General features: G+C 36.5%; 2 protein-coding genes across 2 annotated transcripts in view; both read right to left on the reverse strand.

Moving 5' to 3' along the window:
• Positions 1-1741: 1741 nt before the first annotated feature.
• Positions 1742-16242, reverse strand: LOC140335609 (acetylcholine receptor subunit alpha-1-B). The gene is made up of 9 exons (XM_072418364.1): positions 16130-16242; positions 11740-11885; positions 11606-11650; positions 10918-11027; positions 9682-9877; positions 7307-7544; positions 6724-6947; positions 5826-6065; positions 1742-5356 (listed from the first exon to the last, which is right to left on the reverse strand). Exons 1-9 carry the CDS (start codon positions 16182-16184, stop codon positions 5225-5227), a joined length of 1386 nt encoding a protein of 461 aa, XP_072274465.1. The 5' UTR covers positions 16185-16242; the 3' UTR covers positions 1742-5224.
• A 2594-nt stretch (positions 16243-18836) lies between these two features.
• Positions 18837-23782, reverse strand: part of LOC140335611 (acetylcholine receptor subunit alpha-1-A-like) — a gene marked incomplete in the record, with an annotated part of 13570 nt that continues 8624 nt past the window's right edge. The window contains 5 exon segments of the mRNA XM_072418365.1: positions 18837-20228; positions 21111-21350; positions 21436-21659; positions 22247-22484; positions 22839-23034. Coding sequence (XP_072274466.1) covers positions 20097-20228; positions 21111-21350; positions 21436-21659; positions 22247-22484; positions 22839-23034 — 1030 coding nt within the window.

The raw sequence follows: 23782 nt of genomic DNA on the forward strand, positions 1-23782 counted from the left end.
CACACCTTTACCAGGAAGATCAGCATAACAGTCAGACAGCTCGAATTTTCAGGTCTTCAGTAATGGCAGACCCCGTTTGTGTAGCCCACACTTGTGTCCCTGGTGAAAAATCTATATATAAAGACATGTAAAGCCGAAATTGATATGTTGCATTCTGTCATTACTAGTGTATACTGTATACGATGGCTGCCCTTTTATAGTTAGAAAAATAAGGGAACTCATGTAGAATGTATCTGTGATTTCATGTTTCATTTCATACAATGTAGCTAGTGTGTAACCGGACACAACAGTCTATAAATAACATGCTGGTAAGTGCAGAATATGTACAGTTTGTCATAATACAATGTGTCATACACTCCTTGGCAGGGCTTTATTATGACTCATGTATACTGATTTTATCCCATGAAATCTAACTGTTATCCAAAACTGTTACCTTTTAATGATCAGATGTATTTGCAGTACACCAAGGTACACTCACAAACATAAATAGCTTGAATTTCATTTGCTCTATGGATAGCAACATTCTAAATGAAAAATAATGAATAATTTCACCATGTTCATGTAAATTGGGTCTGTGAATTAAGGTGGTTTTCAGCTGACTTCACTAAATGGCTCCTAATGGTTATAGAAACATCTTTCAACCACCCACTACAAATGGCCCCCACATTAGCCCCATTTTCATAGTTTTTTTCATAGAAACAAAAAAAAACAATACAAAAGGAACATAGAAAACTAAAGGGACAATACACAAATAACAATCAAATACAATCTAAAAATGAAAAACATAAAATTAAACAAACTGCCCCATGTCCACCCAAAAATGCCTACAATAAAAGGAAAAAAGCACAGAATTTTTTTTCAAGCAAATTTCACCTAAGCAACTTATGTGTGCAAAATTATGTAGGTTCTGTTGAACAAAATCATACCAATGACAAAAATGTAAATTTCAATCTAGTTTGGAGAAATCACTATGCTCTAGGCATAAAATAGACCTGGCACGGGCAAACTACGGCCCGTGGGCCATATACGGTCCAATAGGGATGTTTCTCCGGCCCTTTGAATGGTCACCCCGAGCAGGGTCAGAAGAAGGACCTCGCTGGGGGGGCGCACCATCCAAAACCGCGGAACACGTCCCCCGGATCTGAGCCCACCCACTCCCCTATTGGCAAGCTCTGATCTGCGATGGGAGAGTGGGCGGGGTTATGCCGTCATGACGTCAACCTGGCCCCTCTGTCAAGTTTTATTTCACGCAAACTATTAAAGTATCAAAATACTCCAATGGTCTAGACAAAAATGTATCAGTGTAAAACAAAAAACTATGATTTTATATATTTTATATATATTATAAGGCCACCAGTTCTCTGAGCACTATGCCAGTGGGAGTTTGTTTTTTAACTTCTTTTATTCAATAAAAACTGTAGTATTTAGTGTGGGCATTTTCTTCTCTTTGTCTTTCTGGGTAATCGTAGGTGTTAAAGAGGATTGGAGGAGTTTTTTTTAGGAATTAAGAGAGGTGACCAGACAGAAGTGTATTTTTGTCCTATTTTCAGTTACTAAAATTTATTTATAAATTAAACAATTTCTTTTTTTTGTTTTTCAAGAATCAGAATACTAAAGAGCTGTTAATTTTACAGTTTTTTTAAATAGTAGTAGGAGTAGGAGATGGAGTTGATCTTGTTCTCGCCCTGTTTGAATCAAAACTAGATTATAATAACAAACAAATGACATCTGAGACCTAAGTATGTATACATATATGTTTAATTAATAAAATGTGTACAACAAGCATTCATCTCAATTCTTCATATATTCTTTTGGCATAAGGTATTTCTCTTGTTTGACATAGAACTGTCAAATTTTTTTGCAATTCAAAACGGGCATATTATGAAAAAATGATAAGCAGGGGGTATGCTCAGTGTTAACCGCATGACAGGATATTTAGTTGATACAGAAATTTCAACAAATTAAGTCATAAATATAACTTAACTAGTTCTGTAGATGTCTATGTAGGACCCAACCCTCACTACTAACTTCCAAGTTTTTCTCTTGATCAGCGAGGCTGCCCAATACACATTAAAGTGAATCCTGAGATATGGGAAAAAACTAATTTCATAGAATAAGAAAAGTTTACATGTAATTTCAGCTATTATTTCTTCATATATTTACTGATTGTAGTGACATGATGCTTTTATTAAAGTTAGTTAGTTAGCGTTTAGTTAAATAAAAATAGTTAAATAAACAATAAAAACAGATTTGGCTTGAAACTGCAAGGTCTGCTCACATTAAAGCACTTTCAATGTAAAATGCTAAGTAAAATATCAAAAGATATCTTTAACCCAAGATCCTGGGAGGGTGATACTACTGGGCCTTCTCTTGGATTCCTGGGAATCCCTAAGATACCAAATCCCATAAGAATGTGTTCCTTCACAGTGCTGGAGCCACTTCTTGTGTGATTTAGGGTGATCTTGTGTGATAGTTTATCTTGGGTGATATCAGCAGTACATATAGGAAGAAAGGATGCAAAGATTTTTTTTTTCATTCACATGAACAATGCATTTGTATGCAATTGTCTAAATTAACAAAAATATTTTTAACTAAACCTTACACTAGCAATACTACTTTTCAAATATTCTAGAGCAAAAATAAAAACTTCCTTTGGTGTGTTAGTATAGCTTATATATAATATTATATATATATATATATATATATATATATATATAGTGGTCAAAATAACAAACAGTGGATCTTTTATCCTTTGGAAACCTTTGGAAACTCCTCCAGAGTCAGACTGCGGGGCAAGAGCGGCCATACTGTATGATTGGCTCACTTTTCTGCTCCAGTGACTTATCTTCTGCTTTCCCTTTAACTTTTCTACTAGAAACAGAGAAACTCTTGTAGCAAAACCCCTCCCCCTGTATATTATTATCTTTCGGAAACTCTGCAAATCTTTTATGTAGAAGTAGACTTTTGACAATAAGGAGGAACTATACTCAACATGAAAAAAGAAATTGTAAAATGCAATACAAAGGAAAACAATAAAAAAGTAAAATAATATGACAAACACAACTAACTATATATAATGCTTTGTTTTTGGGTGAAACAATCCCAATAAGGAATGAGCACTTTGTGCGGTTTGTTGAAAGGCCTTGTTGTGTCATTAGAAAATGCAATAGGGTCAGTTTATGAAAGTGTTATTTTTGTGTCCTATATGTGATTGTGCATTATCTCTGTCACCTGTGCAAAATAATCACACTTTACTAAGGTGTTTAGCCTAATGTTTTATATGATCATTCCTCTTCTGTTTCTGTGTTTTAAACTGCATCTCTAGGTAATTTTCAAATCATCATGGTACCTGTTGGTCCTGCCAGTTCCTATGTGTTTACTGATTTACTGCATCGACAGCATTTGTAGACCACGACTGCAATTACTTTAGATGGTGAAATGCCAACAATGTCTAGCATTGCCCAGCATGGAAAATGCCACTATCTTTATAACCTTACTATAGATAATCACAGGAGGAGAGGGCTTCCTGTTAAAAAAAAAAAAAAAATAATAACATTATCTGCATAGGTTAACTCTACCCCCTGTTTAACCCTCCAGAACATTTATCCAATCACCCAAGAAGGGGAAGTTCCATAACCAGACCCATGCTCTTCCATGGAGAAAGTTACAGAAAGTATTGGTAATCAATTTTCTATTTTCCTGACATCTCCAAGAATATATTAATGGTAAATTACCAGAGAAAGGGTGGGATACATTAATTTTCAATCTTTTTTTTAAAGAAGAAGACAATACTTTTTTCTACAAATGTAACGCAAAAGAGTGTGGCCAATATCTACACAGTAGTGAAATAGAAATGTGTTTGGCAATAACATGTTTCTGCTTTATAAATCATCTTGAATGACCTCTGTTTGTCCGGTTCTCCCTGTGGGAATCACAAAACATTGGTTCTGACTTTCTCAACTGTACAGTAGCCTGCAGATAAAGTTTTAGTAATCTGCCCACATCAAGGGGAGGCACTTCTGACATAATGAAACTAAATAATACTAGTTCCTGATTGTTGTGGGACATGGATGGTACTTTCTGTAAAAAGTCCATCTTCAGAATGAGAACAACTCTGTGGGATGAAAACTTTAGACTGAAGGTTGTGCATCTGTAACAGGAAAAACTGATCATTAATGCTTAGATGGCACAGAAGGGAGAACTAGGATCAAAATGGTAGGATTGTTATCACTATCAGTATATCCTGGGTTAGTCAATTCAGGAACTTGGAAACCAGAGGAACAAGAGAAAGGTCATTGGCTTTGCAAGCTTGCTAAAGTGTGGTTTAAGGTATCAATCACTACTGTCTGAGCTCTTGGAAAAACTAAGATGAACTTGGTCACTTGGTGTTCTGTGAAAGCACAATTAAGTCCTTAGTTTGGCCCTGTTGTACCAATATGTTGAAAACCTTAGGCAGTAAGGACCACTCATTGTTGTCCAAGGCATGGTAGGAGCAAACGTGTAAGTCCTGGCCAAATGTGTCCCTGCTTTCTGACAAATACCCCCATTTTGTTGACCATATGTAGCTCAATGGCCTAAACCTTTAATTACTCAGACAAATTTTAAGGCTGTGGCCCTGAGTTCCATTACATTCAACAAAGTACAAAAAGTGATAAGAATGAAATATGTTCCCAAGTAAGTTAGGTTCTGAGTGGGCTCCAGGTGACTTTTTGGGAAGTTTACAATGGATCCAAAACTGATGAAAGTAGAAAAGACTACTCTCGGAGGAAGCAACTGATCTCTGCTGTGTGCTAGGAGGTCTATCATTAAGTTGATGGATTCTGATACCTTGCTCAATGCTTTAATGGCCACAAAAACTACCTAAAGTCCACAAGGAAGGGGCCAGGCAATAGAAAAGAGGCTCATTGATAAGCTTATAAAAAAAGCCAGACATACTGCAGTAAGAAGAGCCTTTTCCTCCTGGAGACAGGAGTATTAAAAATGAATTGCCATGCTACAGTGGGAGTCAGATTTACAAATAAATAAATGTTCTGAAAGGATGAGCAGAAGACATAGTCAACCCTTGTGTAAAGCATGGAGATATCAGGAAAATAATTGTTATGTATATAACATATATTTAGTAGTGTTTCATACAGTAAGATAAAGAATCACTTTTCCTTCGTCAGCATTGCATAATATTCCCTTTACTTGGATTTTCTTTTGAATGTCATGAAATCCAGACTGTTCAGTCCTGTGAATTCAGTTCAATAAGGCGTCCTGCGAACACAGCAGTTGTACCGATGACACAAACGACCATAAAGCCTGCTAGGAGGACATGATCGAGCACCATTGCAACAAACTTCCATTCTTCTGATGCCTGCAAAGAACACGAGGGTTATATTTTGATGAAAGCTAACAGCACTCAAAATCAAAAACACTTTTGTGCTTATTCTACATGAACACATGGTTTTAAACTAGGTCTCCTGCCTCCTTATCATTTAGTGGTAAAGTCCTCCCCAAATTTGCCTCTCATTCCTCTTTGAGCACCTTTGCACAAGAAAGTGTCTTTATTCCACTCCACTGTCTATAACGTCCTTCTTTACCCCCTATTTCCTCAGCTGCAAACTAGTTGCTTTCTGCTAAGAATAAAAAAACTCATCTGCAACACTGAAGCAGATTGTATGCTCATATATATATATAAATATATATATATATATATATATATACACTGTATGTATGTATATATATATATATATATATATATCTTTATATCAAATATCGTTACATTATTTGGCTATAAATCAGTGGACTTCGTTGTATTTTGTGATAAATTCTGTTATGAATACCTTATTAGATTCCTGATCAGATTTCATGGTTTCAGCTAAATACTTGACTCCTTCTACAGCACTTTTGACTTCAGGGTTCTTCAATATTGGGGACTGGTAAGTTATAGCAGCTGGACCCAGCTTTCCAGAAATTTCTGATATGTCAATATCCTCTGCAAAAATCTTCGGGGCCTGTTTTTCTTGTGAAGGACGTTTCATGGTGGAGAAAAACATCACATTTGGAATTGTATCAATAAATACCTGAAAAAAAGATAGACAAAGCTTACAAATGAGTATTCTTTTAGTTATCCTTGGTCTTTTGTGTCTGAAGAATTGTTTCAGACAATGTGGGTTCCACACAGCAACAATATACTCATTCATAGCCAGAAGAATAAAAAACTAAATGTTTATATTGTGCATTGGAAATGAGTTCTTAACTTAGAGGTATACTACTATTCAATGTTAAAAAAAATAATAAATGCAATTTTAAAACATTTTTAAAACAGCTGTGTGATGGGTTATGTACCTCACAAATGTGCCCCTACCCAAAAATTCCACTTTATGTCTGTTGACTGGTATCCACTCTACAAGTACAAATAAGTTTATGTAGTCCTTGGTATGACTAAAGGCCCCCATCTGGGATCCTTTAGCTCTTGTGAGAGCTTGTGAATGTACTTAAATGATGTATTAAGCTGTTTCCTGGAATTCAGCTTTACAAACGCTTATGCCCAAACAAACAGGTGAAATAAATATCAGAAGCAGTTTGACTTATGACTGGACCGGGGACGGAAGATGAACTTATCTTTCTGTCACTCTACATTTTTTTTTTATCAGCATGCTTCTTGTACTCGGCACAGGGACCAACTCTGTAGATATGGGATAATTACATTTTTTTATACATTTGTAAATTACAACTTACCTTTCTGAGCCAAGGAGGCATGCTGTGGGTACTCGGAGAGCGATGATGAATGTTGATCACAATGACAGTAATAATAATTGATGCTATGACCAACACCATAGTGAATAACATATATTTTCCAATCAGGGGCACAGCACTCGAAGTCGATGGAATCAGTTCAACAATGACCAGAAGAAACACAGTCAGGGACAAAAGAACAGAGATACTTAGGGTCATTTTCTCACCTGCAGGTTATAAAAGGAGATAAAAATCTTTTAAACTGTAAAATGTATTATCCAAGAAAAACATAGGTTGGGCTATTAAAAAGAGAGAGGAAAAGATCAGAAACAAAAGGTGATGTTTTTGCTCAAAGTGCCTAGTAAGATTCCATGTTTAAAGCATAAGGGCTTTTTCACACCATACCAAATGCATTAGTGTGCGCCTACCATGCATGCTGCTATCATTTTTAAGTTTTTTTTATCATTTATGATTTTATCATCATTTTATCATTTTTTTAAATTGTATAATATAGGCTTAGGAGCACATGTAACTAACATTTGACACAAATCTAATAGAAATGTTATGTTAATGGAGTCCAACATACCTGAGTCAGTGGGAAGATAGAACACTAAACCAGTCAGAAATGAGAAGAGCAGACAAGGAATGATGACATTGACAATAAAATAAAGAGGCAGTCTCTGCAGTATGAAGTGATAGGTTATGTCCAGGTATGGAACGTCTGGACAACAAGAATAACAAACCCAGTGTTTCCAACAGCGATAATCCTTCATCATCCATTCACCACTTTCCATGAAGTTACTGAGGTCTGGACGGTCATTTTCCTGAAATACATAGTATATATATACACTTATTAAAACACAATGCACATTACTGTTTTCTAAATTAATTACTAATCTACATTAGAATCTGAGTCTTTCAATGAAACCAAATTTCTTAAACAATAGAATAATGATTTGAGGTGAAATTGAACTCAAAAAGTGAAAACATGTTTGTTGGGACATCAAGAAATGGTCACTGTGTCTAAGCTGTACCCTTAACTGTACTCTTTGGGCCTGATTTAATAAAGCTCTCCAAGGCTGGAGAGGATACGCCTTTATCAGTGAAGCTGGGTGATCCAGCAAACCTGGAATGGATCTGGCTCAGAATTGAAAACATTTGATAAAAAACAAAAATGACTTTAAGAAATCTATTCCAGGTTTGCTGTATCACCCAGGTTCACTGATGAAAGTGTATCATCTCCAGAGCTTTAATAAATCAGGCCCTTTGTCTTGAATTCAGCATGAAAACTAGCAGTGCACCTCTTGGTATGTGATTTAACCTTAACACTCCTCTGTTTCCAACCTCTTAGATTTGTATTTCCAATGTGATATCTAAGGCACTACTGTCTCTTGCTGCTAGTGTTAGGAGATTTGGAGGTGTCACTACTGTTGCGCATTTGCTGGAGGCTCTGATATCAGGCACAGTGCAGAACAAAGTATTGTAATTCAGTGATGGGGAAAGATCAGTTGCAGGAGGAGCATAGGCCAGTTATTTTTTAACTGAGTTTCTGTTGAACTCTAGGGTCTCTCCAGAGGTTACTAAGGGTTCGTTGAGCTTTGGCGTATTGACATCACTGATGGTACCTGCATTGTTCCAGGTTCAATGTCACTTGGTATAGCCTTTGGCTGGATATCAATGATCTTTTTAGCTGTCTGTAAGGGTGGTATTTTAACCAGCACTGTAGGCATTCTTTTCTGTCCACCATGTAATGAGCATTAGGGTTACCTGAGACTTGAAAACTATTTAAATTGGGAAGATTAAGTTGAAAATTAGGTCCTAGGCAGTGCTGGTGACTAGTTCTTTGACCTATACCTTTCTTTTTTTTTAACACAACTTCCAGATTTAAATTTTACTTCAAGACTGAAGTGAGGTCAGGACATATATAACTCAAAGTGAAACGCAGACTGGTATCTAATTTTTATTATTTTGGGGATTTAATTTCCAAAGAAAGGGAGATTTTACACTTTCACATGGAGTAGTTGTGATCACTTAATCATATCCCTAAATGTCCTGGTACATGTTTGGGTATTAGGGTAAACACAGCTTGATTTGCTAGACTAAGTGAACATGTACCCTTTTTTTACTCTTTCTATAGTGAATATTTGCTAGGGGAGCTGTATCTATTTATTTAGTAAATTGTCCACCCTGTCTTTAATACTATTACACAGTACTTATATAGCGCCGACTTATTGTGCAGGGCTGTACAAAGTCCATAGTCATGCCATATCTGTCCCTCAAAGCGGCTCACAATCTAATGACCCTACCATAGTCATATGTCATTAACACAGTCTAATGTTAAATTGGGGGGAAGCCAACCTGCATGTTTTTGGAATGTGAGAGGAAACCAGAGTACCTGGAGGAAATCCATGTAAACACCAGGAGAACCTGCAAACTCCAAGATTGGAGCCTGTGACCTAGTACTGCAAAAACCAGAGTGGCAATCTCTGAACCACAGTGACGTTACAGCGTTTGTTTGTTTTTTTTACTAGAGCTCCAGAACCCATGCTCAAACTAAAATCATACTGGTAAATTAACTGCTAGACATCCTTATCTGTAGATTAGGCATTGGTCCCACAACAAGAGATCAATATTCTAAGTTTTTATTATAACCTAAGATTCCCCACAAGCCGGTGAAATCAAGCTGTCAATAACAGTTTTCTAACATTAAAAGTCCAATCGGAGTGGTTCTGAATGATGGGATGACCATGAAAGCCAACCATGGTGTTCACTTACAAGCTGAGGTTCATTCACAAAATAAACAGATGACACTGCAACCTAAATTACATTATCTTCTGATTATAGAAATAAAATATAATACATTTGTTAACCTGTAATAAAGAATCTGATGAATTTATAAAAACATTGTGTCATAAAAAAAGCCTTAATGTCCTGAAATGGCAATATTTGGTTAGTTCTTACCGGGTTTATAATCACCATTGTGCCATCATAGGTCCATGTACCAAGCTTCATGCTGCAGTTCTGCTGATCGAATGGAAAATATGTGACTATAATCTCACAATAGCTTTTGAAAATAGCTGGAGGCGTCCATATAATTTTCCCAGTGTAATCCAAAAGGATCTTGGTATCCTTGACAATAGCAAAGTCACCATCAGCGCTATAAGGAGACAACAATATGCATTGCAAAAGTTGAGTGGATCTGTTAACATTTCCTCAGTTCTATATGATTTTAAAATTATACATACTCACTGCAGCCAAAAGTAACAGTTTGGTTTTTGTTTAAATAATTGCAATATATAGGGCTCTATGAATAATTTTTCCCCCAGGCAATTGCTCAGAAATTCGCTGGTGGTGAATTCATAATTTGTATTTTTTCTGTAGGTCACCTAATAAAATAATTACTCGTTCTGCCACCTAGTGGCCAATCATCAAAAGTGCACAACTGTCACTATAGGAAATGAATAGGAAAGAAACAAATTGTATGTGAATTGTAAATCGAGTGAATTGAAAAGGGATTCATTTATAAAAAAGATCCCATAGAGTTAATTTGAAGAAATATGTATGCAAGGTACATTCATGTTTTTTATGCCATGACTGATAAAAAACATGCTTTTTAGAGGCAATCTTGTTTTTTATGAGCATGTGCATTATACTATGTCTGTCCCAAAATGCTATCTGCATAAAAGACATTGCAGTCACAATCCTTGATGATTAAAAAATCACTTGTAAGATAAAAAAACTGTAATCCCATGATTTTGGTAGAGATAAGTGCTGATTTAATTAACAGCAGAATTTGTGCTGAGAATTATAAAGGGGTCCCATAGACACAAGATCATCATTAGTGCGTGGATGATTGATGTTATGGCTCAAGTCTGCTCATTACCGAATGTGCAGCATGCATAACAGTGTCACAGTCCTTGACATTAGCATGCATGGTCCACCCTGGTTAATGGGTAAAATAAAATTGTGCTATTACCGCAAATGTCTATTTGCGCCTCCTAAGGAACTTCCAGAAATAAAACCCAAAGGGTTTAGACAAAATTAGAGGGGCTGGGCCAAGCTGTAACCACTGAGAAAGCCTCAGTGTAGAGAACACAGCATTGCAGAGAAAATATGGGGCATAACGTAGTATGACTGCCTAAGCTGCATAAAGGATGAGACACCACTCCTTATTACAGAGTTTTAACATTTACTTACTTGTTGTATAAGACTAAATCTGGATGCCAAACATTACTGGAAGGTACTCTAACTTTCTGTATTCCTCCATATTCTGATGGATTCCATTTTAGGTTTACATCCACCCATTGCTGAACAATAAAAAAAAGTACAATTTTAATAATAAACCACATCCATTTTTGTGTTCTGTTAAAACAAAAACCAAGCTGGACATGTCCATTATATGTCTATAAATTGTTTTAATTTTGAATCCAATGGCATATAAAACATCTATTTGTGTACATAAACCATTAGGCAAAATTTAGATGGGGGATGGGAATAGGGGATTTAGGGGGGCTCTTGGCAGCCCCAACCGCTATGCTAATGTTTTTAACATGTGACAGCAACAGCAGGCGCTATTCAACCACTCACTACTTTGCCCAACAAATCCCTATGGGCGGCTGTGGATGACACGACACATGTAGCGTCTTCATTGTGGGCACAACTTTACCGCCTGGCTTTAAAGGGTGATGTCAAAAAGAATTTTGTGATGATAAAAAGGCCCAACAACTTTAGTAACAAGAAACATTAACAAACATCCAAATAGAACATTGCAAAAAATGAGAAATTCTATTTTAAACAGAGTTTTTATTATAGGCATACTGTGCCTTCTGTGGTTCTGTTTTACCATTTTATTTTCTCACAAAAAAAAACTATTCAGCCACTGTACCTGTTTTAGGCGAACATTTGTTGATACAATTTGATTAACTTCATCCTTAAAAACAAATCAGAGAACTTTGTTAGCTGGTTTGCATTAAGCAGATTCAACTTTATAGGTTTATAGATTGTTGCTAACTACCATACCACATTAATAAGCTGAATGAGCTGCAGTCCGACCGTCACCACAACTTTGTCATTGAAATTTTCCACTGGGCGTACAACTTTATCGTAGTTTTGAAAAAGATCATGAATCAAGCGGGTTTCATGTTCATAGGAATACACCAATCCAGCTGTAAAAAGAAAATGTAAAAGCAATTTATTCATTTTTTTAATACTGGTATTTATTTATATCAATTTATATTTATTTATTAATAATATTAATAATAAACAGGACTTATATAGCGCCAACATATTATGCAGCACTGTACAATAAATCGGGGTTGCAAATGACAGACAGATACAGACAGTGACACAGGAGACGAGGACCCTGCCCCGAAGAGCTTACAATCTAGGATGTGTATAATAATATGAATATATGATGGAAAAACTTCTTATAACAGATCGTTAAAAGAACATTGTTTGTCATGCTGCATTTATCACAGTGATTGTACATGATGCTTCCTCTGTTAGTAAAAATCTGTAGGTTTATTACCTTACTTTGCAGTTGTACTAAGTGTCGTGATGCAAGGAGATCACTGCAAATACATAGAGTAATATACATATACTGTGTATAAATTTATATATATCAGGAGATATGATAAATAAAATTACTGTGTGGAACAACTGTGCAGTGGCCAGTGTGGGATTAATGAAAGTTCCACAATTAGGAAGAATTCTTTTCACTTTCTGTCCTGGATACACAAGAGGAGGTGAAAGTAAATCTCTTCCAATTAAGGGAACACATTACATTTTTTTTTAATTTACATCAGATTTTGTCTTCTTGATGATCACCTAGACAATCAAATAAAACTTCATCAGAAAAGCAAATGGCAAAAAAAAAAAAATACTGGGGTTTTAGCTACCCTCCATTTGTGCAGAGCATATCTGTGAGAACATCCAGCTTTTGTAACATATTAAAACTAATACTCAAGTCAATCAATTTGGCTTCAGAACTGTGTGAGATTATAGAAATCTGAGGACCACCTTGTGAGCTAATATGGCATTGCAGAAGCTATACATATCAAGGTCATTACAGGGTCATTACTTACAATTTAAGGGAAAAATTTCTAAAATTTAGTGTAATAATTTTTTTAGAGCTGCCATCTGTTGGGCCCTAAACTATGATTTGCTTGCAGGTGCAGATGAGCCGCATAACAAGCAAAGAATATGACATTATTTTATTTTGCATACTATGTGTTTTTGCTTAAAAATGTTAGAAGCTGCTGTCTGTATTCAGCATGCTGGAGAGCCAATCCATTGCTCCCACACAAAGTGCAGCAGTTTGGATCTCCAGCTGTCCGACATGGCATTTGCATAGAATTCCAATAAAATTAGGGACATGTTCCTTTGTGTGTTAGCTTTGCCATTTAGGTTTAATGACTGTCACTCAAACCTTGGATAGAACCGAATGGAGGGAGAGGTGGAGGGGTAGTCACTGATTTGATTGATTCTTATTTAAATATCAACTTGAGCTACAGAGCATTGTAAGCAACAGGATGTAAGGAGATACTGGAAAACATGTGACAAGAACCTTAAAGTGGAACTTTTTTAAAATAAAAAAATGACACCTTTACCTCTGCAGAACCATTGATCATTGATTCTAAATATACCTACAAAGTGAAATCAAACTGTCTAAAGTTAGGTTTAGGTCAATTTCTAACAGTTTAAAAAGATTGTGGAGCAATAAAAAAATACTACTGTAATAATTACAATTTCATTGCCTTTTTTTGTGATTTTCCAACGTTAATTTATCTACAATGCCCAAAGGCACTAAAATCTAATGGAGAGTTTGTTTTGAGCCCAGCACATTTAAATTCTTAAGTTTAATATTTCCATTCATTCCAATGTGATGCTATACAACTGAGTGTTTTTGGGCTGCAAAGAGAACAGAGGCTGAGCTTTCAATTACTCTACAATGCCAATGAACACTTGTAATCATGCACATATCCACTAAAAATAATGTAATCATTTATGGATGTTTATGGGCATTTGTGAATGTTTATGAGTGTTTATGTTTAAAAGTGTTTTTCCCTTTTCTCCCGTTCACCCACTCCTCTGCAAAAAATGATTTATAAATGAATGGATAAACCCATGCATATTCCTTCCCAGTTGTTAAAAAGAAGTCCCTGTAAATAACACACCATCTATTAGATATTCATGTGTGTGTTATTTCATTTTTAGCTGGCTAAAAACACCACAATTTATAGTCCTGACTGCAGCTAAATAAATATTTAGAAAAACTCTATATACCCCTTAAAGTTGATAAAGATTGAATGTTAATTGGAGTGTTTCTTGCCTTTTTAACATGGGGGGAAATAACTTTCAGGTCTTGAGGAACCTCTGCTATAGTTACTATGCCTCTTACATTTCTGGCCAGTGAGAAGAATGTCACCCTTACAGATAACCAAAAAGATCATTGTTGTCAGTTGACCTGAGAATCATAAATTGCTTGTGGCTAAAGGAACCCCTAGCAACCTCTGGAGGAACCCTGCTTGAGAAGCACTAGTTAATGTATGCTTTATTTCCTTATTAAACCTTTCTGCAACCCATGTGAGCATTCTCCTACTGATTACATATGGTGTCTATTTACAAATGTGTTACCCATCATTCAAACTCTAAAGTGTAGCACAGACGTCCAATAAACATCAGAGCATTGTCGCTGGAAATTATTTTTTTGTGATTGTTTCCAGTGACAGATAAACAAATGAACATTATACACACAGGGCTCTTCTGGTATATGGAGAAGGGAATGGGAGGAGTAGTGAGCACCACCCCACCATGTCCTCCTCTATACTGAGTCTATACTCTAAAAATTGATGAACGACATTGGTAGACAGTCGTATACAAGTCAGATTTTGCCAAAACAAGCACAACCATTGGTCTCAGACAACTATTATCTGAGGTATGTATGTAGCTTATGACAGCAGTCGCCAAACTTTTTGGTCCCTTGGACTACTAAAATTATGGGCTCCTGACCGTGCATGCACAGGGAGCCGGTTGTCAATCAAAGGGGAGGAACCCCCATAGTGACATCATAACCCTGCCCACTCTGCCATCGCAGATCTGTGCCTGCAATGGGAGAGTGAACGGGTTGTGTCGTGAAACACAGCCCGCCCACTTCCATGAGCCAGGGATTTGCACAGGGAATATGGTCGGACCATGGGCAGACCACCAAAATCTTCTCCGTGGACCACCATTTGGCGACCGCTGGCTTAGGATACTGTGAGAATCTTGAGTGACAGTTTTTGTAAATCTAAGATGAAAAAAATGATAAATGGACAAAATGAGTAAAAATGTAATGAAGACAAATCAATTGCAGTTTGCTACCCCCTTCTTACTCACTTTTTACATTTTTTTATATGCAAGTTGAAGTAAATACGATAAACATATAATGTCAAATGACAGACAAATATTCAGCCTCTTTAGTTAGTTTGGGTATTAAACTGACCCTTTAGCAGAGCAGACCTCATGTGAGTTTCTGCAGAAGAAGGATGTGTTGTGTAAGTAAAGAATAAAAACAGTTGGTGGACATATTTAGCAATATGTTCTAAAAATATATTAGGTCACCTTCACAGGAATCAGGAAATATAAAGATTCCAAAGACTAAATGCTTAATGACATTAACAAATACATGTGCAGCAACATATTTGCCAAATATAAGATGTGTTTGAAATAGATGTGCAAACTTTTATATAAAGACTGCAATTGAATCCCAAATAAATAAGGAAACTAACTTTATAGAGAGATTTAGATGATGGAGCTAATTTTCCCATCCAGTCCTTCCCGATTGTAAATTGTCTAATAAGCATATTGCTGACCCTCAGTAGTCAATGCAACTACCTAATATTTTCGCTATTCCATGCCTTTGCAGCCCAGCAAAGTACTTTGCCCAGTTTTTACTATATTCATTGACAAAAAAAACAGGGACTTTTGAAGAATTCAGTTCAAAATTTCAATTTTACTTACATTTTTTAGCCTAAATATCTAAAGGTCAAGTAACAAAAAAGAACAATACACTGAGTACCTCCATCACAGGACAATATTTTATGAATACGTTTACTTAAACACATGTATAACTTTGCTTCCTAAGTAAATATAAGCCATGTTTTCCAAAACAATTAAAAAGAAATTATTAAAATCCCATGAAAATAGCATTTGTATTTTTATTATAGAGCATATAAACACCAGCAAAAATTATTCTAAAGACATGCATTAAAGAAATTAGGATCTTTTAGCCAATTGCTACAGATGGAGAGTAATTCTTAGTTCTGGATAACGCAAGTTACACACATAATAGGCTAGATAGAAGTCAAAGTAAAAAAAAAACAGCATATTAAACACATTGTCTTTAAAATGAAAGAAGGAATGTATGTACCTGATATGGTACCTGATATGGAAAGAACAATAAGGCATGTTGTAGTAAAATCCATTTCCTTCCTTCTTCACCTACTTTCTAACTGTTTGGGATGATGTTCGGAATGATGAAATTTCACACTGTTGAACCTTGACTGCTGTTAGGCTCATTTCAGCTTCCGGTTGCAGGGATTGGAATGGAACCACAGGGCTATTATTGCTCTCCACCTGTTCACTGGACAGCTGAGCCTCTGGCAGCTTTAGAAAGGATCCAGCAGACAGTTTTCTGACAGCTCACTTGTGGCTGAAGTTTTTATTTGTCTGTTATAGAATCACCCTGAAAATATGTAAACCTTAACAGTGCACGTATTTGCTTCAGTACATCATTGAAGGCATTGATGTATATATGTTCAGAAAGTGCACACAAATACCTATTTATCCAGCTAGAATTTCATGCTGTCTATGGCATTCTGTTAAACAATGTCGCCAGAATGGCCCCCTTTTCCATGTCAGAAGCCCACCTTCACATAAAAAGAGCTTCTTTACATCTGAGACCTTCTGAAATATGCACCTTCCCTTTACATAAGAGAGCCGTTTCACATTTGCCCCTTCTGTCAGAAAGAGATCTCCATCTACTTTCTTCCTTGGCTGGGCCCTGACAGATGACACCATCTTAATGTATATCCAGAAATAGCGGGCCAATGGTTGAAGATCTTCTCTTCCAGCTCTGAGTATATCAGCGAGTGGCCAGACAGTTGTTTTTTTAATAATACTATACTAATATTAATAAACAGGATTTATATAGCGCCAACATATTACGCAGTGCTGTACATTAAATAGGGGTTGCAAATGACAGACTAATACAGACAGTGATACAGGAGGAGGGGACCCTGCCCTGAAGAGCTTACAATCTAGTAGGTGGGGGAAATTACACACAATAGGACGGGAGATATGTAGTGGTGGGAAGTAGTGATGGTTTCAAAAGACAAAAAAAGAGGGGTAGGCAAGTTTGAAAAAATGTTTTTTTTAGCGCTCTTTTAAATGAGCAGAAAGTAGGAGCAAGCCGAACAGGACGAGGAAGACCATTCCAGAGAGTTGGGGCAGCTATTAGAGGGTCCCTACAGGGCTAAGAGGCCTAGTCGTAATCATTTTCCAGATGAAAATAGGTACTGTTTCCCCTTCTGGGAGAGTTGGTTGGATGCCTACTGTCACAGGGGAATAGCTCAATCTTAGTGAGGAAGAAGCCAATCACTGCCCAGGAACACGTTCCACCTGGTCTAGAGGTACTTTTGGCACCTTTTGGGCAGGCACTTGAAAACAGATATTTTGGCTTTACATTTTAGGACTACATTCTTGGCTGGGAGTGTGCTTTCTACATTCAATTGGTTATGTTGCAAATAAATTGGTGTGTATTCTGTGGCCCTTTACATTGATTCAGAGCTTTATCACTCCATGTGTATTAATAATGTTGGACATTTGTGTCCCCCACTATCTCACCTTAAAAGATTCTTTTATTCATCTTGCTATCATGAGGCAAAATTTGTTTGGAGCTGAGAATATAACAACTATAAGTATTAGTAGAATTTGGTTGGGGGCTTATAAACCTGAAAATATTCCAAACTTTTCCTTGAGACACAGTGAGTTCTGTATGGTCCTAAATGTAAATGTTAATTTGAGGAACAAACCTCTCCAATATTTGTGGAGGAACTACATTTTTATTCTGCACATTATTTATGTATGTATTATACAAAAATGAAAGATTTGTGGTAGAATTTTAGGGGATTTCTCGATGGAGTCCCTCAAATTGTTGAAGTTTTGAGTTTATCTGACACCGATGATAGCTTTGGATATCTATAAGGGTGGAATTCTTCTCACAGGCCAGTAATGTAACTTGCATTACTCCCATTGACTACCACACTAATGTACTGCAAACTTTGGGCAATATTATTATTGCCAGGGGTTCCTAAAGACCTGTAAGGGTTCTCACATGTTAAAAAGGTCAGGAAACATTGCTCTCGGGGTTTAAAATATTCACTGTTTTAAATTTAAATCAATTATTATTATTGTTTAACTTCATTACTAAAGCTCCAACATATTTAAAGACAGACAAGTGCAAACAATGACACAGGAAAGGAAAGGATCCTGTCCAAAAAGCTTACAATCTAATCTAACATATCTATAAAGATTTCAAACTTCATAAACATTCATTGGATTGATATTGGTCCAGGGCTATTGATATTACTGTAGCCAGACAGACCTCTGTATTACAGGGACCTATAGTAGTCACGTGGTTCTCTATAGGTATCATTTCATCCTTTATGTCAGAAATCTGATTTTTGATGTTCTGTGAACTGCTTGATCTAGTAAACTGTCTTCCAGCTGCATAACAGTATTAAACAACCAAACCCTGTAATTAGGAGGAATGTAAACCTTTACCGGACCCTGTCCTCAGGTGCTGGGATATGGCATATAAGGACAGGCAGTTAGGAATTGTAAGACTTAAAGCTGAACATTACCTTCAGTCTCGGACGGTTATACTGGATCATCTCCTGTACTAAAATGCTTACCTGAATTTCATGTGTGACTGGCTTTAATAGTTAATATTGACACTTTAATAAAACTGTTACATTGATTTGATAAAAAAGCAGTTTTTATAGGTCATACAAAGAACATTAAAATAATCAGTGAGAACTCTTTTAACAAGTGAATGAATAACATAATTATGGAACTGTTTATAAATAAGTATTTTATTTATTTCTTATTTAATATATTTATTAAATCAACTATATACAAAGCAGTCTATAATGCTTAGTCTATAAATATAAAAACACATACCTATATTTTCAAAGGAAAGCTAGGCTTGTAAAGAAGTTTCACCAAACAGCCTCTTCTAGGCAAATGAAATCTAGGCAATGGCAGGGGTCGGCAAAATCTGGCCAGATACGGCCTAGCCGGTAGTTCCTTCCAGGCCTATTGCCGGCCGGCACTCGCGGCTCCAGAGCTGCAGGTTGCCGGCCGGATCTGCCAGGAGGCATTAGGAACTACTGAAGCTGAAGTTGCCGGAGCTCCGGTGCCACCTCCTTTTTACCGCGGCCAACATTGATACTTTCGCCGCCGCGGTAAATAGGGAACGCTCCCTGAAGGGAAATCCTTCTCATCTGCAATGCATACGGAGGACAGGGATTTCACTTAGGGGGCATTCCTAGGGGGGGCGGGACTCAGAGTCCAGCCTAGTGTGCTCCCGCCCACCCCTGAAATGGCCTAGTTGCCAAAAAAGTTTGCCGACCCCTGGCCTAGAGTGTCCTCTGATGTTAGGAGTGCAGTACTGTACCTCTATGTATTACTAAAATGTAGCTTTAAATGAGCCAGTGTCTATTTAGTTTTTATAAGTAAAGATCTGAATGGCCTGTGTTTGTAGTGTATAGTGTGCTGTGGTGGTGGGTAATACAAGTGGTCTTGTCTAGGGCACCAAATAAGTTAGAATGACTCTACCATCACTAAGTCAGAACAGGACATTGAAGTAGCACTAGGGCCAACATGAAGAACTACTAAACTAGTGTTTCTCAACCAGAGTTTGCTAGAGATTCCTTGAGCAATGAGCAGTTTCAGACTCTCGGGTCAGTTTAACAGATACCAATGACTTTCTGGCTATCTGTTAGGGTGACATTTTTCTCATCGGCCAGCAATGTAAGAGGCATTCTTCCTACTGATCACTGCACTAATATACTGTGAGCTATCGATATAGTAAGTTTTGCAGTGGTTCCCTCAATAGCTAAAAGTTATTTCAAAGTTTCTCCCAGGTTAAAAAGGTTGGCATTTCCCTTTAGCAGGGTGGGGGTTGACAGTAAGATCAAAAGGAAACATAAATATTCATATTTTTCTTTGTAGGTACAGTGTTTTATATACATAACAGGGTTATTTTAAACTGATCCAAAAACATCTATGTGCAATTTTTAAGACAAGCCACCCAGCAGCTACAAAGTCTTCCTTCAGCCTTGCAAATGTAATTCAATAAGACGTCCGGCAAACACTGCTGCTGTTCCAATAATACAAACAAGCATGAAGACTGCAAGAAGGATGTGATCCAGAACCATTGCAGAAAAAATCCATTCTTCTGCAGCCTGAAAAATAATTAGCATATGTTATTAATGAATACCAATTCAATAAACTACTAGAGTTTTAGAACTAACACATTTATAATTGAGAAGGCAGTCACTACAGACAAAAATTTCAATGTGCAGGAAAATTTCTATTTAAATGGATACCAAATATTTGCCCTAGAAGAGGGAATTAGAGATATATTTGTGATATCTGGTTCATCATCACAGTGAGATTTAGAAATGTGTTAGTGGAATACACACACATTTCTAATCTGTCTGAACTCTGTATAACATAATTGTAAAAAACATTACCAGCTAGCAGACGGAGCACAAGGCTCCTTTTTAAGGCGTTTACTTAGAATTTTCTTAGCTGACTGCTGTTTGCAGAGCTCAGTAGCTAAAGCTGAACGTTGTATGTACAATAAAAGGTTTAGTGCTGTCAAACAGCGTTGGTAAATAAACAGCTTGTTTTTATGTATATGTTTAAAGACCTTAAGAGTGACAAATAAGGAGGAAAGACGGAGAAAAAGATTTGGCTCTTGGAGTCCCATGAAGTTGTGGTGTAAACATTAATATTATTATTGTTAATATTACTAATAATAAACAGTATTTATATAGCTCCAACATATTGTGCAGCACTGTACATTAAACAGAGGCATAATTAGAAATAACCCAATAAATAGAAATAAGAAGTTTTTCTGGTCAATTAGGAGTGCCGTAAATGCATTGTGGCTCTGTTGTAGCCTTTCTATTTCATTACTTTAATGCCACTGATTTTACAGATAATAAAATTAAAAATTAAAAAGAGCATGTTTAGGTCCTCTATTCATGTCAGAACTGGTTCATAGATCTTCCTTTTTGATGCTGTCTAACCTTGAAAGAATTTGTCTTTTTTTAATTTACCTTACTTGACTCCTGATCTGAATTCATGGACTCTGCAATATACTTGACTCCTTCTATAGCATTCTTCACATCAGGGTTCTTTAGGATCGGAGACTGAGATGTCACATTGGCGGGGCCCATTTTTCCGGAAATGTCTGAGATATCAATGTCTTCCGTAAAAATTTTCTTTCCTTTTTTCTCTTGTGTAGGACGTTTCATAGTAGAGAAAAACATCATGTTTGGGATAGTTTCAATAAAAACCTAATAAAAAGAACATATCACCATTTTAGCAACAAAAAAATATTCTATTGATTATTCTGATATAACACACAATCAAGTTCAGTACCTTTTTTACCCACTGAGGCATGATGTGAGTATTTGGGGTGCGGAAATGAGTGTTGATCACAATGACGGTGATGACGATGGAGGCTATAACAAACATCATGGTAAATAACATGTACTTTCCGATCAATGGCACAGCACTTGAGGTAGATGGGATCAACTCCACGATGACCAGAAGAAACACAGTAAGTGATAGCAGGACAGAGACACTCAGAGTTATTTTTTCACCTATAATAGAAAGTTTGGAATTTAGGTAGGTCTTGTATGTTTGCAAGCAGCCATGAAAAACTTTTAGGAACCTAATTTTTCCAAATCATTATAAGCGAATTATCAACCTTTAAAGCCAACCTCTTACCTGTTGATTGTACTTATAGGTGACAACAGATCAGTGTTTCTCAACCAGGGTTCCTCCAGAGATTTCTAAGCTTGAGCTGAGTTTAAGTGACACCAATGATCTTTTTTGCTATTTGTAAGAAGGGCAATCTTCCTACTGGCACTGGCAATGTAATAGGCATTATTACACCACCAAACTAATAAAATGTGAGCTGTGGAAATTGTAAGAATATCAGTGGTTCCCTGAAGACCTGAAAGTAGCCTATTTTGCCATTTTCAACAAGAAAAATGATGGTCATGTAATTATACGTTTATCCTACAAACTATATTCAAAAGACTATAAAAAAACAAGGGTGCCAAATATGAGGATCATAGAGATAAAGGCCTATGTTTAAGATACACATGTTGCTCACCAATGGATAGTAAATATATGTCAAACATTGCCAGGAGGTTTTGAATATCACATATTTTAGAATACATACCCGAGCCTGTGGGCAGATAGAACACCAAGCCAGTAAGGAAGGAGAAGAGGAGACAGGGAATGATAACGTTGACAATGAAGTAGAGAGGAAGACGTTGCATGAGGAAATGGTAGGTGATATCCAAGTATAGGTTGTCAGGGCAGCAGTCATAGACGATGCAATGCTTCCAGCATTTATAATACTTCATTAACCATTCTCCACTCTCCATGAAGCTGCTCATATCAGGTTGGTCACTTTCCTGAAACAATTATTTTAAAAAATGTTAAGTGGCCAAACCATTTGGAGAGTAAACTATTATGGGGCAGCAGTGGGATAATGTAACAAATAAACACCAGATAAAGTAAAGAGGTATGTGCCCTAGATTACACCTCATGCATGTTAACAGCTGCCATGGCATCCACCCATGAGTATTTGTTTCCCAATCTATAAAAGCATGTCCGGCTTTGAAAATGGATGATGCTGTGGGAAGTATCTTTACACATTTGACAAATCATTTAAAATGGGGGTAATACAAGTCTTTCACAACTGCCGGAAAAATTCTAATAAAAAAAAAAATTGCGTATTTTTTATTTATTTTTTTTAAAACACTTACTGGATTTATAACAACAACTGTCCCATCATAGCTCCATGTGCCCAGTTTCATGCTACAGTTCTGCTGGTCAAAGGGGAAATAGGTGACTATCATTTCACAGTAACTTTTGAAAATAGCTGGTGGGGTCCAAACAATTTTTCCAGTATATTCCAAAAGGGCCTTAGTTTCCTGGACTATTGCAAAGTCACCGTCAGCACTGTAAAAAGTAGACATGCAAATACTATAATATAAAATAATACCTGATTATAACATTTAATAAGGTTTTAGGTAAGATGAGTAACCAGCATGCAAATTCTAAAGCTTGTATGATATCCTGATGTACATCCAGTTACATTTTAGCAATATGAATTATCTTGTTGACTGGTTCTGGTTCAGGTTAAAGTGTATATAAAACCAACATATATTTCCTATGGATAGAGCATTGAATATTTAAGACCCCTGTAATTATTATTTAATATTTGTTGTAAAGTTAGGGAGATGGCACTTTACTCCCTGTCCTAGAAACAAAGCAAAAAATAAGAGGATATATCTAGCTGTCATCAGAACAAATTTGACTATTGAAGATTTCCCCACAATTTCTGTTCATGTGGGAACTCAATAAATTGATGTCTATCTCTTTCTGTACTGAGGGCAATGATCATTAGGGCAAACAGAGGGTTAACTTGACAATGATTCTAACCCCTTACTATCTTCCATCCAACATTGTTTTTGGGCTACATTTCCTTGTATTGTTCATGATTACCTAGTATGTGGAAGCAGCTATATTTGCTCTTTAAACAAACTGGGTCTTTTTTTTTTTATTTGCATTGTTTGCTAGTTGTGCTTAATTGCTGTTCTCACAATGCACATTTGGATTGGCCAGAGGATAAAAAAACATCCAGGCAACCAGCATTCTTGATGGAGGTCAACAATGGCAGTCCTTTTATGTGTCTGATGATATACCA

Source organism: Pyxicephalus adspersus, chromosome 7 (assembly GCF_032062135.1).
Source record: "Pyxicephalus adspersus chromosome 7, UCB_Pads_2.0, whole genome shotgun sequence".
Classification (NCBI taxonomy): domain Eukaryota; kingdom Metazoa; phylum Chordata; class Amphibia; order Anura; family Pyxicephalidae; genus Pyxicephalus; species Pyxicephalus adspersus.